Source organism: Gallinula chloropus (genome assembly GCF_964237585.1).
Source record: "Gallinula chloropus genome assembly, chromosome: 13".
Classification (NCBI taxonomy): Eukaryota; Metazoa; Chordata; class Aves; order Gruiformes; family Rallidae; genus Gallinula; species Gallinula chloropus.
The window spans coordinates 13027917-13041150 of record NC_140098.1 but is presented as its reverse complement, the minus strand read 5'-3'; the positions used below and the strand labels follow the sequence as shown (position 1 = coordinate 13041150).

General features: G+C 50.6%; 2 protein-coding genes across 2 annotated transcripts in view; one reads left to right on the top strand and one right to left on the bottom strand.

The window, feature by feature from the left end:
- The window catches only part of LOC311196741 (protein NDRG4-like), a gene marked incomplete at both ends in the record, with an annotated part of 721213 nt that overhangs the window by 140623 nt on the left and 567356 nt on the right, over positions 1-13234 (bottom strand).
- On the top strand, positions 5310-11333 carry LOC311196684 (DNA replication complex GINS protein PSF3-like; the record flags this gene model as incomplete). Its single annotated transcript, XM_084270294.1, has 4 exons — positions 5310-5483; positions 6910-7143; positions 9374-9623; positions 10865-11333. The coding sequence occupies 3 exons, from the start codon at positions 5310-5312 to the stop codon at positions 9602-9604; spliced, it is 639 nt and encodes a 212-aa protein (XP_084126420.1). The 3' UTR covers positions 9605-9623; positions 10865-11333.

Here is a 13234-nt window from a genome sequence, read left to right as displayed (position 1 = left end):
GGAGCCCATGTTAGCTTGCCCTAATGTGCCCCTCTCTGGGGGCACGTGGTGGGTGCAAAGGGATCTACTTTACAGTGTCACCACAGGTATCTGGACTCCCTCAGCCACTCTCTTCATGGTAGTGGTGAAGACAGAGTAGAGCCCGGCATCCAGGCTCTGGTAGAGGAGAGGACACATGGACACACGCACACATGCAGAGCATGGCTTTGCTGAAGGGGTTTATTGATCATTTGAGGGAAATGGCCCAGGGATGATCATCTCCTCATGCCTCTGGAGGAGAGGACAGGAAAGAACCAACTCTCATCCTTTGTCTTTGATCAACCCCACTCGTAGGGAAACTGAGACCTCACCAGTCACTGCAATGTCCCTGGTGCCAGGAAGTGATGGTAGGACCGAAATGCTCTAGAATTCCTCAGACTGGATGCCCTCCAAGTCAACGTACATCCAGGACCTTATTTCCACTTCCTTCCCAGAATGCCTAGGGAAGAAGAGAGAAGCAGTGGTCTGAATTAGACAATGGCTGTAATTGAGACAGAAGTGTTTCCAGTCCCCCCAAGCCACGGCTTCCCACCGGTCTGAGGGGAAATACATTTTCTCCCAACCAGCCCCATTCCTCCAAGTTTCACTGGGGATACCTGTTCGTGAAGGGACCAGTGGTGGGGATGGATATGACTCCTACTCTGCAGAGCTGCCCCCCAGATGGTGGGTCCCAGTGACCCTGACCCCTAACCAGCCCTGCACTGGCCAGGTTTTTGCAACAGGTCACCAAAGTGTCCCCTCACTGCCCTTGTCCTCACCAGGCCAGCGCTGTCCCTGAGCAGGATGTGGCCATTCAGAGGGACACAATGAAGTGGGTGCTTGTCCTCAGGCAGAGATAATTGTGGGGAAAGAATTCCCCTGGCAAGAGAAGGAGTGTTTGTCCCCACAGCATCTCTGATAAGGCGAGTTTGCCTTGGGCCTGTGGCACAAGGAACCCTTTCAGCAAGCTTGGTGCTTCACAAGAATGCCCAATGTGGGGCATTAAACCCTGGGGTGTGGGGGGGTGAAGCAACCTGGTTGTCTGGGCTCCCTCAAGCCCTGGAATGGGAAGAGCCCAAGGAGGAGGACAGTGATGGGGGGACTGGGGAGGAGCAGGTCCCAAAGCAGCAAGCACCCCTGGGACTCCCTTACTTCCCTGGGGACAGGCTGGAGCCCAGAGGTGGGGGCAGTCCCAGGGGAGCAGCATGACAGCTCCTGGTGGCAGGGGAATCCTGTGGGAGCGGAGCTCAGAGCAGCTGAACTGATGGAGCTGTGTCCCAGGGTCACCGTGTCCCTTGCCCTGTGCCCCCCTGCCTGCCCTGCAGCTAAGCCAGGCTTTCAGGGGTGTTTCCTGCACAGCACGCTGATCACCATCCTGGGGGACTGGGGTGCATCTTTTACCAGTGTTTTGTAAGGGCAATGTGGGATGGTGTGCCAGTGGAACTTCACTCCATCTGCCATCACTGCTCTCTCCAAGGATCACAGAATTGTAGGGGTTGGAAGGGCCCTCAAGAGATCATTGAGTCCAACCCCAAAGGATGCAAGTGCCCCAAGGAGCAGAGGGAACAGCCAGTACCTCTGTGAACAGGGACATGCTGGTAATGACAGTGGGCATATTCTGGGTCAGGAAGCTCAGGCACCCCTGGTTTGCCTCCCTGTAGATGCCCACAGCTATCAGAAGAGACAGCTAACAGGATATGTCTGTGCCTAGTTTTTTCCACCTCTCAAGAAGACCAGCATGTTTACTGGTGGTGTGAGCGAGCCCTGGGAGGCAGTAGGGCCAGGAAGGTCTCAGTCAGGAGATGCAGCACACACTGACATGTCTCCTTTGGTAGCTGAGGGTCAGAAGTAACCACACTTCTGAGTGACCAGCCTCAGTCCATGGGGCTGTGAGGAAAGCTGGTTGCTATGAGATCTGAGCTGGGAATCACAGGCTGGTGGCAAAAATCTGGTTTGGGATTTGAAGTCAGTGGGAGGTTTGCTGGAGTTTCAGTAAAACCAAGGTGTCCCTGGTCTTGTTCCCATGATGACACGGGCTGCTGTGGTGGCTTCACAGAAATAAAAATACACTGCTAAGTGGGGCATGAGAACTGAGCCTGGCTGGGATTCCTCACTGACATTATATGTATTTTTAAGGATTATGGATAGATCTTTACAGGCCACTAACTATAAACAAGAGATCTGTTGTGGATCAGTTGGGAAAAGATTGAAGGTAGCTGACTTGAATATTTGCTTGGAAATGGTACAAAGATTTTCCTCTTGAACTGCTCCTGCATGTGGCTAATTAGACAGCAAAGTGACACAGCCTTAAGGATCCTATTTGCCTTTTCATTTCCTTTCACAGCAGTGGAATGCTGTGTGTGGAGTTAGGCTGAAAGCAGTGCTGGTAACACATGGATGGGTTTAGTTGTTGCCCAAGGACTTTTCAGTTCATACTGCCCTGCTAATGAGAAGCTGGGAAGGGACACAGCCAGGACAGGTGACCCAAACTGGCCAAAGGGGCTATTCTATACTATGATGTTATGCCCAGCATAAAGGGGGGCTGGTTGGAGGAGGAGCAAGCAGCTCCAGGACACACAGTTTTGCAGACAGTCTGGTTTCAGGATGGGTCTGAGCTGTGGGGTTCTGTGAGAAACTGCATTGTGTATCACCAGTTTCGTGTATTTTGCTATAAAGTTGTCATTGTTATTTTCTCTCTTTCTCTGCTGCCCCAGTAAACTATCTTTATTCCAACACCTGAGGTTTGGGGGGGTATTTTGAGGTTCTTCTTCCTCCCTCCCCCCAGTTCACCCCACACACACCCTCTTAGGAGGGAGGGAGCGGCTGCGTGGTGCTCAGCTCTCAGCTGGGGCATAAACATGACACTCACCAACCAATTTTAGTGAGTGTAACATCTTTCCCTTTGTGTTCTTTCAACTGCAGAGTACCTTCAGCTTTCTGCACCTCCATGTCTTCTTTCAGCATCACATGTGCCAGGCTGAAGCATCTTGGGGCAGGGGGAAACAGTGCTCTTCTTTTTTCTTACCCCTGCACCCTAGGAAAGAGAGCATATTCCATTTGCACAGTTCTCTCCTCCCACTTACAGTCCAAGCTTTAATATTCAGCATAGAGATTTGTTTCCTAAACCCAACTAAGCAGGGAATATTTTCACCAATTCAATTCAGCAAATTATAACTTTATCAGAACTGCCCTTTAGAAAAAGCTTTTGAAAATTGCTCTGTGTGCAGGGACTGAAGGGTTTTTCTACAGACAAAGACTTCAGCTTCCATTAAAAAAAAACCCAGAAAAACAACACAGGACAATAGTTAACACTGTAAACTCTAATACAATGCCTGTTTTCTCTAACATAGATAAAAATTCAGCTCCTTACAAGAAATAACCTTTTACATTAAATCTCTTTTGAGGAGCACACATCTCCCTTACAGGTGTTGTTAGGATTTAATGTACCTGGCTAATGAGAAAAGGGGACAGTCTAAAATCAGCAGTGTGTGGATGTCACAGTGACAAACACATGTGCATGCATTTTCTGCTGCTCCTGGGTCTCTATTTCTGCTACTTGTTGAACAAATGACTGGCATTTAGATCTTTGCAAACCCAGCATGGTTCACAAACCCCTGACATTTCTTTGCTGGATGGATTTTTATAGCTTATTCTGTAGTGGTACCTAATGGATGTGGCAGTGAGGGAAAAAAGTGCCCAAGGTCAGGCTCTAATATGAAGTGAAATTCAGATAAAAATGGGGGGAACCCCAGTCTTTACACTTACACAATCAGTCCCAGAATTTAACACAAGGTTATTTGATTCTGCCATCAAAATATGACTCCAGTAGTTATTTTATAGCACTAAAATATGTTACTTTGGGATGGGCACAAACAGTTAACACAGAAGTTCCAGCTGAACGTGAGAAAAAGACTTTAGTGTGAGGGAGACAGAGTGCTGGGACAGACTGCCAAGATAGGCTGGGAGTCTTCTCTGGACAGATTTAACCCCCCCACACACCCCCATGACTTGATCTTGTGCAACTTGCTTTAAGTGCTTTAGCAGGGGTGGAGATTTAACTAGATGATTTGGGGGGGGTGGGGGGGGTGTCCCTTCCAAGCCCTACCGCTCTGTGATTCCGTGTCCAGGTTTCAGCAGAGGTAAATTTTCTTTCCAGCAGCTGGTGCAGTGCTGTGGTTTGCTTTTAGGGTGAGAATAACATTGATAAAGGATGTTTTTAGCTTTTGCCAAGCAGTCAAGGCCTTTTCATCTCCTCATGCTGCCCTGCCGAGGAGAAGAGAGAGGGGGGATGACAACAAGCTGTGAGGGGACACGGCTGGGACAGACTGCCCAAAGGGACAGTCCATACCATACACTGTCATGGTCTGTATTTATAATATTATCACTTTCCTGTTTAACTGTCTTCTTCCTGACCTACAGCTTTACCTTGCCCTCCCCAGCCCCACAGCGGGGATGCGGGTGAACGGCTGCGCGGCTGCTTGAGCTGCCGGCTGGGGTAAACCACCACAGGAGCCAACCTCTCATCGCAGCCACATCCCTCAGCCTGAGCTTCTCCTCTGAGAGGTGACCCGTGTCCTCAATGGCCAAGAAGAAACACCCGGATAACTAACGAACTCTGCAAGTAGCATTCCCCGGGCTTCTCACACAGCTAATCGGAGGGTTCAGGTGAGTGCATCTGAGGACTGCAGGGCAAGCCCCCCCCGTCTGAAGGGTGGGATGCTGCGGCGGGTCGCTGGGGCCGCTCCCTGTCGGGGTCCTGCCGGGGACAGGGCAGCAGCGAGGCGGCGCGGTGCGTGTGTCCGAGGTGCCCGCTCACCGCTCTGCCTGAGGCCAGGCGTGCCGGAGGTGGGCCAGCCGCGAGGGGCTGCCCAAGGCCCGCCCTGGAGGCGGGCGCACGGCCGCCTGTCCCTATACAGGCTGCCGGCGGTGGCGAAAGGAGGCCGGGCCGGCACGGGCGGGACAACGGCAGCGCCCAGCCCGGGGCTCCGCGAGCTCGCAGCGCAAGCCCGAGGTCTGCCCCGGCCCCCGCCCCGGCACAGCGCCTGCCCGCGCTCTGGGGCCTCCAGGCAGCGGCGTCTGCGCGGCCGCGGCCCTCCTGGGGCGGGCAGGGGCAGGGAAAACCCGCCGCGGCCAGGCTGACCCCCGCGGCCAGGCTGACCCCCGCCGCAACTTCCGCCGGGTCAGGGGTGGGACCGGATGGCGCCACAGCGCATGCGCGGCCACGCGCTGCCCGGCGCGGGCGGAGGGGTTTCGGGGCCGCGCGGGAGTTCGGCGGGGCCGCTCGCTCGGCCATGTCCGAGGCGTATTTCCCGGTGGGCCCCGGGCTGGGCCTGGAGGAGAACTTCCTGTCGCTGGACGACATCCTGATGTCGCAGGAGAAGCTGCCGGGCCGGGCGGAGAGCACTCTGCCGCGCCTGGCCTTCGCGCTGGGCCAGGGGGCGGGCAGCGGCGACGCGATCCCTGAGGTGAGGGCCGGGGGGAGGCGGGACTACAGCTCCCAGCGGCCGCCGTGCGGGACGGGGCCCTGGTTCCCGTGAGGGCTCCGCCTGCCCCGCCGGGTCTGGGGCCGCTGCCAGGAGATGGGTTAATCAGTGGGGTGGTGAATGGGGCTCCCTCTGGCTGGCGGCCGGTCACTGGTGGGTTCCCAGGGCTCCAGTTCAGGCTGGTGCTTTGTAACGTTTCCATAACGGGCCTGGGCTCAGGACTAGAGGGTGTCTCAAGGGAATCTGCAGATGGCACCGAGTTGGGAGGGGCTGCCGACCCCGCTGAGGGTGGGGAAGCCTCGCAGAGAGGCCCGGACAGGCCGGAGAGCTGGACAGGCACCAGCAGCACGAAGTTTAATGAGGGTGAGTGCTGGGTCCTGCCCCTGGGAAGGGGCGACCCTGGCTGCGCATCCAGCCTGGGGGATCAGGCGCTGGAGGCCGTGTGAGAGAGGTTTGGGGGTGGAGAGCGAGTTCCCCACGAGCCAGCAGCGTGCCCAGGCAGGCAGGAGGCCAACCCCATCGTGGGGTGCATCCAGCCCGGCACGGCCAGCCAGGACAGGGGGGGATTGTCCCGCTCAGCCCTGCGCTGGGGCGGCCTCACCTCCAGTCCTGGGGGCAGGTTTGGGCACCACAGGACAAGAGGGACATAAATCTATTGGAGAGTGTCCAGAGGAGGCAGCGAGCATGGGGCAGGGTCTGGAGGGGAAGGAGAGGCTGGAGTCCCTGGGTTTGTCCAGCCTGGAGAAGAGGAGGCTGAGGGGAGACCTGATGGGGTCTGTGGCTTCCTGCCAGGGGAGCGAAGGGGCAGCACTGATCTCTCTCCTCTCTTTGGGGACCAGGGACAGAACCCGAGAGAACAGCGTGAAGCTGGGCCAGGGGAGGTTTAGGCTGGGTGTCATGAAGAGGTTCTGTGCTGAGAGGGGAGTCGGGTGCTGGCACAGGCTCCCCAGGGAAGGGGTCAGAGCTCTGGGCAGGAAGCATCTGGGTGGTGCCCTCAGTCACATGCTTTGGGCTGGTCCTGTGTGGAGCCAGGAGCTGGACTCGATGGTCCTTATGGGTCCCTTCCACCTTGGGAGGTTCTAGGATTCTATGAAATGCATGCTTCTAGCTGCTTTTTTAAAAGGTGGTATTATTTTCACTGCGTGCATTTGGCATATTTTTATTTTTCTCTGGTGTTTAATGATCTGGTGATGCAACATCAATTAAAAAATCCACTTTCAGAAGTGTACAGTCACAGCGCATCTGAAGTGTGTCTGGTTTATGTTGCAATTACAATAGGCTGTTCTGGAAGCAGAATTGATGTTTTGTAATGCTAGATCTTTATTAATTAAGTTCACTGCCTGCTCTGGAGTTGCTTTATGTGTAGTTTCATGGCAAGGGCAACTTTTGGTATGTATTGTTCATGCAGGGATCGAAGCTGGAAATACCTCTGTGGCTTGCTAAAGGGCTGCATGACAGCAAAAGGAGAATCATTTTTGTGGAACTGCCAAAGATTTACAAGGAAGCCTGGAGGACAGTGTTCAGCGCTGATGCCAATGTGGTTGATCTGCATAAAATGGGGCCCTACTACTATGGATTTGGCTCCCAGCTTCTGAATTTTGACAACCCAGAGAATCCTGAGATAGCTCAGACTATCCTGCAGACAAGTATCTGAGCCACAGCTGGAAATGTGGGTTTATGTTTTTCCATCTTCCTCTTGTTTGCAGCTGTTCAGTAGTCTTCCAGAGAAATATCCTGGTTTAATCCAAATGACTTTTTGATTGGAAATGGATTTCTGGCTCAAGGTATGGGGTGACCCTGTTGACAGCTGCACAGTCTGGTGATGGAAGCCTCAGGTCAGCATCCAGGAGTGTAATTTTAGTCTGGAGTTTCCACACTGTGAATATGGTATTTCATAAAATCCTGTAAAACAGGACTAGAGGAAACATAGGATTATTTAATCATGCCCTTGCTGCTGAGTGGAATTAATTCACCCTCTATTATTTTTATTTTTCTACCTGGTGTTTAGAGCTCTGTAATGATGAGGCTTCCTGCTGCTCTGGGCAATCCGTTGCAGTGCTTCGCCATACTGACATTAGAAGGGTCCCTTTAATGCCTAATCTAATGCTCCTTTGCTGCCTCACAAGCTCTGTTCTCTGTCTCCAGCAAGGTAAATACTGAGGGCAGGTTATTCTCTTCCTTCCTGCAGCAGTCACAATTCATTTGGTATCTCTCAGTGGGTTGTGCTTTCCAGTGTGGTACCCCATGCTGAAACAGGGGAAGGGTGTGAGGAAGCTGAGAAGGAGAACATCTGGTGAGGAACTGACCGAATCCCCAATCCCTGCCCCTCCCTGTGCCACAATGTGGGGAGAAGGGAGCGAAATCCTGCCTAAAGTGCAGTCTGCTGAGAAGGGGGGTGGGAGGAAGGTGCTTTAAGCTCTGGCCACACTTCTCATCCCCCGACTCTGGTGTCCCTGGGGGTGCAGGGCAGGGCCATCAATTGGAGAGTTTTCCTTCCTTTATTCTGTGCTGAGTCTGTTCTGCCCGTGACACTTATTACAGGATGATCTCTCCCTGGCCTGAGCTCCACTCCTCAGCCTCTCAATGTCTCTCAATGTCTCCCCTGTCCAGCTGAAAAGGAGAGTGATGGAGCAGCTTTGGTGGGTGTCTGACTGCCAGCCAGGGTTTAACTACCACAAAAAGACAGGTCCCATCTTTGTCTGTTTCTGGACTTGTGTGTTCCTTGAGCTTTTAAAGATAACCACTGACAGCTCAGAGATTTCTCCAACCAGTTCTCCAGGTAGTCTGGAGTGACTGTTACTGGCTTTTTCCCTTTCTTGTTTTTTTTTTTCCTTTGTTCCTTAAGCAGAGGCTGATGCAGTGAGGCTTTAAAGCATTGCTGTCTTCTTGGGGTTGTGCACTAAAAGCTTGGAGGTGACCACATCTTTCCTTGTCTTTTTGCTAGACATCTCAGGAAAAAGCCACATTAGCACACGTCATTTGTTGACAGAAAAATCCAAGCATGCAAGCTACGCTTTCTCCTTATTAAAAGCAAACAAGAAGGGACTAGTGCTGGTTTAAGAAATAAAACACAAAAAAATGCCCCTCTCCCAAATATTCTGCAACTGTAAATGTGATGTTATTTGGTTACAAAGTCAAAATGAGAGTTACGAATTCATCATACATATTCTATAAGTAAGTATGTAAAGTTTACAATTCTGATTATTCTAAAATCAGCTTCTGAAATAACAGCACAGCTCTCAAAAGAATTTTGAGAAGAGTTTTGACAGCTTTTTTTTATTATTATTCCCAAAAGCAAAGATAAGGAGGAAAATAAAAAACATGTCTTGTTGCATAGCTCTCTAAAATGCTGTTTATTAGTTGTCTGTCTGGGGGTTTTGGGCTTTTTTTGTTCAGCATACTGAATGTTTTTCAGTGGGGGTTTAGTTTAACTTCCAGGCCTCTTCGAAGTTGTAGCTGGTGCTGTCCTGTAGCAGGTGCTGTGGCATGAGAGTCATTCCACGCACTGGAAAGCCACGACTGCTTGTGAAGTGAGAACAGATGGTAACTGTATTACACCCTCTGCTTTGCTCAGACTGGTCTTTAGAAGAGGCCAAAAGCCAATTCTATGCTTGCTTCCCATCCAGTGTATCAGGCACTTGCTCTCTCAGCTGAGGCAGAACGTGGTTTGTCTTTGTATCCAAGGCTAACAGGTGCAATAGGTCTTTGTACCCAAGGTTAGTGGGTGCTACGCTGTTTGCAGACCCTTGACTAGTTGTGAGCTAGAACCTGCACCTCTGCCTTTTTAATGTTGAAAGCTTGGGCCTCTAGCATTGGAACTGAAGAAGCTGCTGTGTCTGGTATCTGTCAGTAACTTTGCTTACCTTCTTCAGACGTTTATCAGCCGTTTCCGTGGTATCATGGACTCCTCTCAGAACGCCTACAACGAAGACACGTCGGCGCTGGTGGCTCGGCTGGATGAATTGGAGCGAGCCTTATTCCGAGCTGGCCAGAAGGGGCTGAATGACTTCCAGTGCTGGGAAAAGGGACAGGCTTCTCAAATCACAGCTTCCAGTCTGGTCCAGAGTTACGGGAAAAGAAAGTTCACGGATACGGATGGTTAAAACCCTGAAGAACATGCAGGTGCAGTGGGGGATACCAAGAGATTTACAGCCTGTGTGTCACACAAGAGAAAGATTAGTCAGTTTTGGGGAAGGACAGTCTCCCTGTCCATTAATGGGAATTCTTATCTGTAACATCTTCAGATGAGACTAGTGCAAGTTTTAAAGGCAGATGGCCAGAGTATAAAACCAGATTGCATCACGTCACTGGATAGATGTACAGCTTATCAATCCTGAGGATTTGCAGTTGAAGTGTTTCTGGGTAGCTAAAGGGTATGAAAGGATTTTCTGAATGGGTAATTAATATTTGTTATTCTTTATCTTCCAAATTGATATTTTACAATACTGAATCTATTTGGGGCAAAAAAAAACCCACAAAAACTTTGTATTTCATCTTGCCCTTCCCATTCCAGCCTTCTGGGAACTGCTGTTTCCAGGTTCCCTGTTCTTTGGAGACCCCCCAGTGATGTGGGGAAAAAAAGTGGTACAAACCACACAGAATTTTTTCCATTTCTTATACATTGAGATGGAACATGTACTCTTTGTGAGGCAGGAATGTGTTTTTTTGCTGACACTTGTATACAGTGTAGATGCCCTGAAGAAAAATACCTTTCCTAACTCATGTAGCGATTGAATTGGTGGGACGGGTCTTGTGTGGCCTCATCCTTTTGTATCTCTCCCTTTCAGTCCTTGAGGGGTGCATGGGGTGGAGAGAGTTCTTGTTTGATGCAAGTGGCTTTTGCAATGGATGCATCTCTGTGATGGGTGTTAAGCTCTTCAGTGTGTTTTACAGAGGAGGCTACAAAGAGTCTAGACTGGATCAGAAGCAGCACTGTGTATGGAAACTCTCCCATTATGAACCTCCAAGTGATCTGTTTTCCCATAAGAAATTCTTCTGAATGCTAAATTTGGGTAATAGAAGGGACAGAGCAAACGAACTGAGTTTCCTTCCTTCTGATCCATGTAAATGATCCCAGCTAAATAATCCTAGTAGATGTCATACCAGGCAGTTGGAACTTGCTGAACAGCACAGTAGTTTCATCCCATGTAGATGCCCTTAAGACCAGATTATCTGAAGTCCCACTGAAGTGCAGGCAGAAGACAGATGGTTATTGCTGTAGGATGTAGATCCCCCAGTCATCAGGATGGTTTGAAACAGTTATTAGACATCTTAAGGGTGTTTCTAAGCATGTGTAGAAGGGAAGCCTTGCAGAGTACCAGCTGGCAGTGACACTGAGCACTTTCTCTCCTGTGGGATTGCAGGGAATGACAGCAGTACCCAGATCTCAGCAGAGTTGTTACTGGACTCCCAGATGCACCTGGCTATCGGATGGTTCAGACTGGACACCTCAGGTACAAAGGGTACGTGGCCATTCTGTGGCCAGAGGAGTGAAAGCTCTGCCCCTGCAGCTGGTGAGAGGGGGCAGTGTGCTGGCTTTTGCATCTCTGCCTCAGTTGCCCAGGGCCCGCTGTCCTGCCACAGGAGACTCACTGGAAGCTGTGCCTGGCAAAGTATTTCAGGTACAGGTGAGATCAAGTGCTGCTGCACTTGGTGACTGAATGGCACTGAACAGTCTCTGTGCTTTCATGGAGCTTTTGTCTACTGCCTGTTTCTGGATCTTTTAAGTTGAATAAATACTTTGTAATGGGATGCACTGAATGTAAAATGCTTGTTGTTAACTGCCCCACAGCAGAAAAATTAGTCATAGATTGGTAAGGTCTCTACAAAACCATGGCCATGACACACAGTGCAGTCCTGCTTTTACCTGTTGTTCCTCTGCTCTTGCAGGTAACGTGGTCAGGAGCCACATTTGTACAGTCATGTGAGTGTAGAGGTAGTTCCTGTGACTTGCCCTGTGTGGGTAACAGCTGCATGCGGGCGTTGTGGGAGCGATGCTGCCAACCAATCAATAAGCTATCCATTTGATAAATGGCATTTTCTTGAAGCACGAGATGGATAGAGGCGGCTCCACGTCACCTCAGCTGTTGAGTGGTGGAAAGTGGCTGGGTCTGTATTTGTCCCCTGCTGCTGAGTGCTCTAGCATAGATGTCATGTAGCGTGTCAGAGCTGTGTCCAGCAGAGCTGCAGGGACAGCAAATATTAACTCCATCTGCAATGAGAAGTGTTTCTGAAATGGAAGGATTATTTTAATGAGGTGGTGACTTTGAGATCTAGTTGGTTTGTAACCCAAATCATTACTTCAGAGCTGACAGAAAACAATTCTTAGTCTGCAATGTCACTGGCTTTTTCTAAGCAGACAGTGACATTTTTAGTAACCCTGAGTGTTTAGGAGCAACCACCAGTCAGAGCCTGAGAAACCCCGATCCTGTGATTTTGAATGACAGTGTGTTGTTAGTAGATTTGGTATCTGTTGTTTTGCTTCTGCTTTTTTCCTGGTTTTTCCTTGCTGGCTGGAATACTTTTCTTCTGTCCAGACACAGAACAAAAGAGCGCTCCGTACTTTTTATGAAGGCAGACTGTCCTTGGTGGCTGTGCTGTGGCAAGCTTTGAGTTGGAGGGGTTTGAACTTTTGTATTTTCAGAATGGCACAATATGATGACAGGTTGGCTATGAGCCAGCAGTGCGCACTGGTGGCGAAGAGAGCCAATGGGATCCTGGGATGCATCAGGAAGAGTATGTCCAGCAGGTCGAAGGAAGTGATCCTCCCCCTCTACTCTGCGTTGGTCAGGCCCCACCTGGAGTACTGTGTCCAGTTCTGGGCTCCATGGTATAAAAAAGACAGGGATCTCCTGGAGAGAGTCCAGAGAAGGGCCATGAAGATGATTAGGGGCCTGGAACATCTCCCATATGAGGAAAGGCTGAGTAAGCTGGGTCTGTTCAGCCTGGAGAAAAGAAGGCTTAGGGGAGACCTAATTAGTGTTTATAAATATCTTAGACTTGGGACGCAGGGGGATTTGGCCAGCCCCTTTTCAATGGTCTGTGGGGACAGGACTAGGGGCAATGGCTGTAAGCTGGAGCATAGGAAGTTCCGCACCAACATGCGGAAGAACTTTTTCACAGTGAGGGTGACGGAGCAGTGGAATAGGCTGCCCAGGGAGGTGGTTGAGTCTCCTTCTCTGGAGATATTCAAGTCTCGTCTGGATGCCTATCTGTGTAATATGAGATAGGGAGCCTGCTTTGGCAGGGGGGTTGGACCCGATGATCTCTTGAGGTCCCTTCCAACCCCTAAGATTCTGTGATTCTGTGAAATCCTCGTTACTGAGCTCTACAAAAGAGGTCTGAAATGTACTTTCTCCTCATGTCCATCAACTTGTAAACTGGACAGCTGCTGATGTTTATGAGAAAGCAGCCCATAGACACATTTTACAGTATTGCCACAACAGTTTTCATTGCAATCAAATAAAAAATAGGCAAAAACTGAGGTGCTGCTTGTTTGTTTGGGGATTTGTGGCCTGTTTTGAAAAGGAGGTATGAGCTGACCTGGCCTGGTCCTTCCCCTAAAGCAAGGAGTTGGACTTGATGACCGTTATGGGTCCCTTCCAACTTGAGACACTCTGTGATTAGCCCTGTCTGACCCCTGTCAGGATGATGTTTGTCCAAGGAGGCCTTAGATGCTGTTTCTGCCAGGAGAACCCACAACTCCCTCCGCAGGCCTGGCTGCAACGGATGAT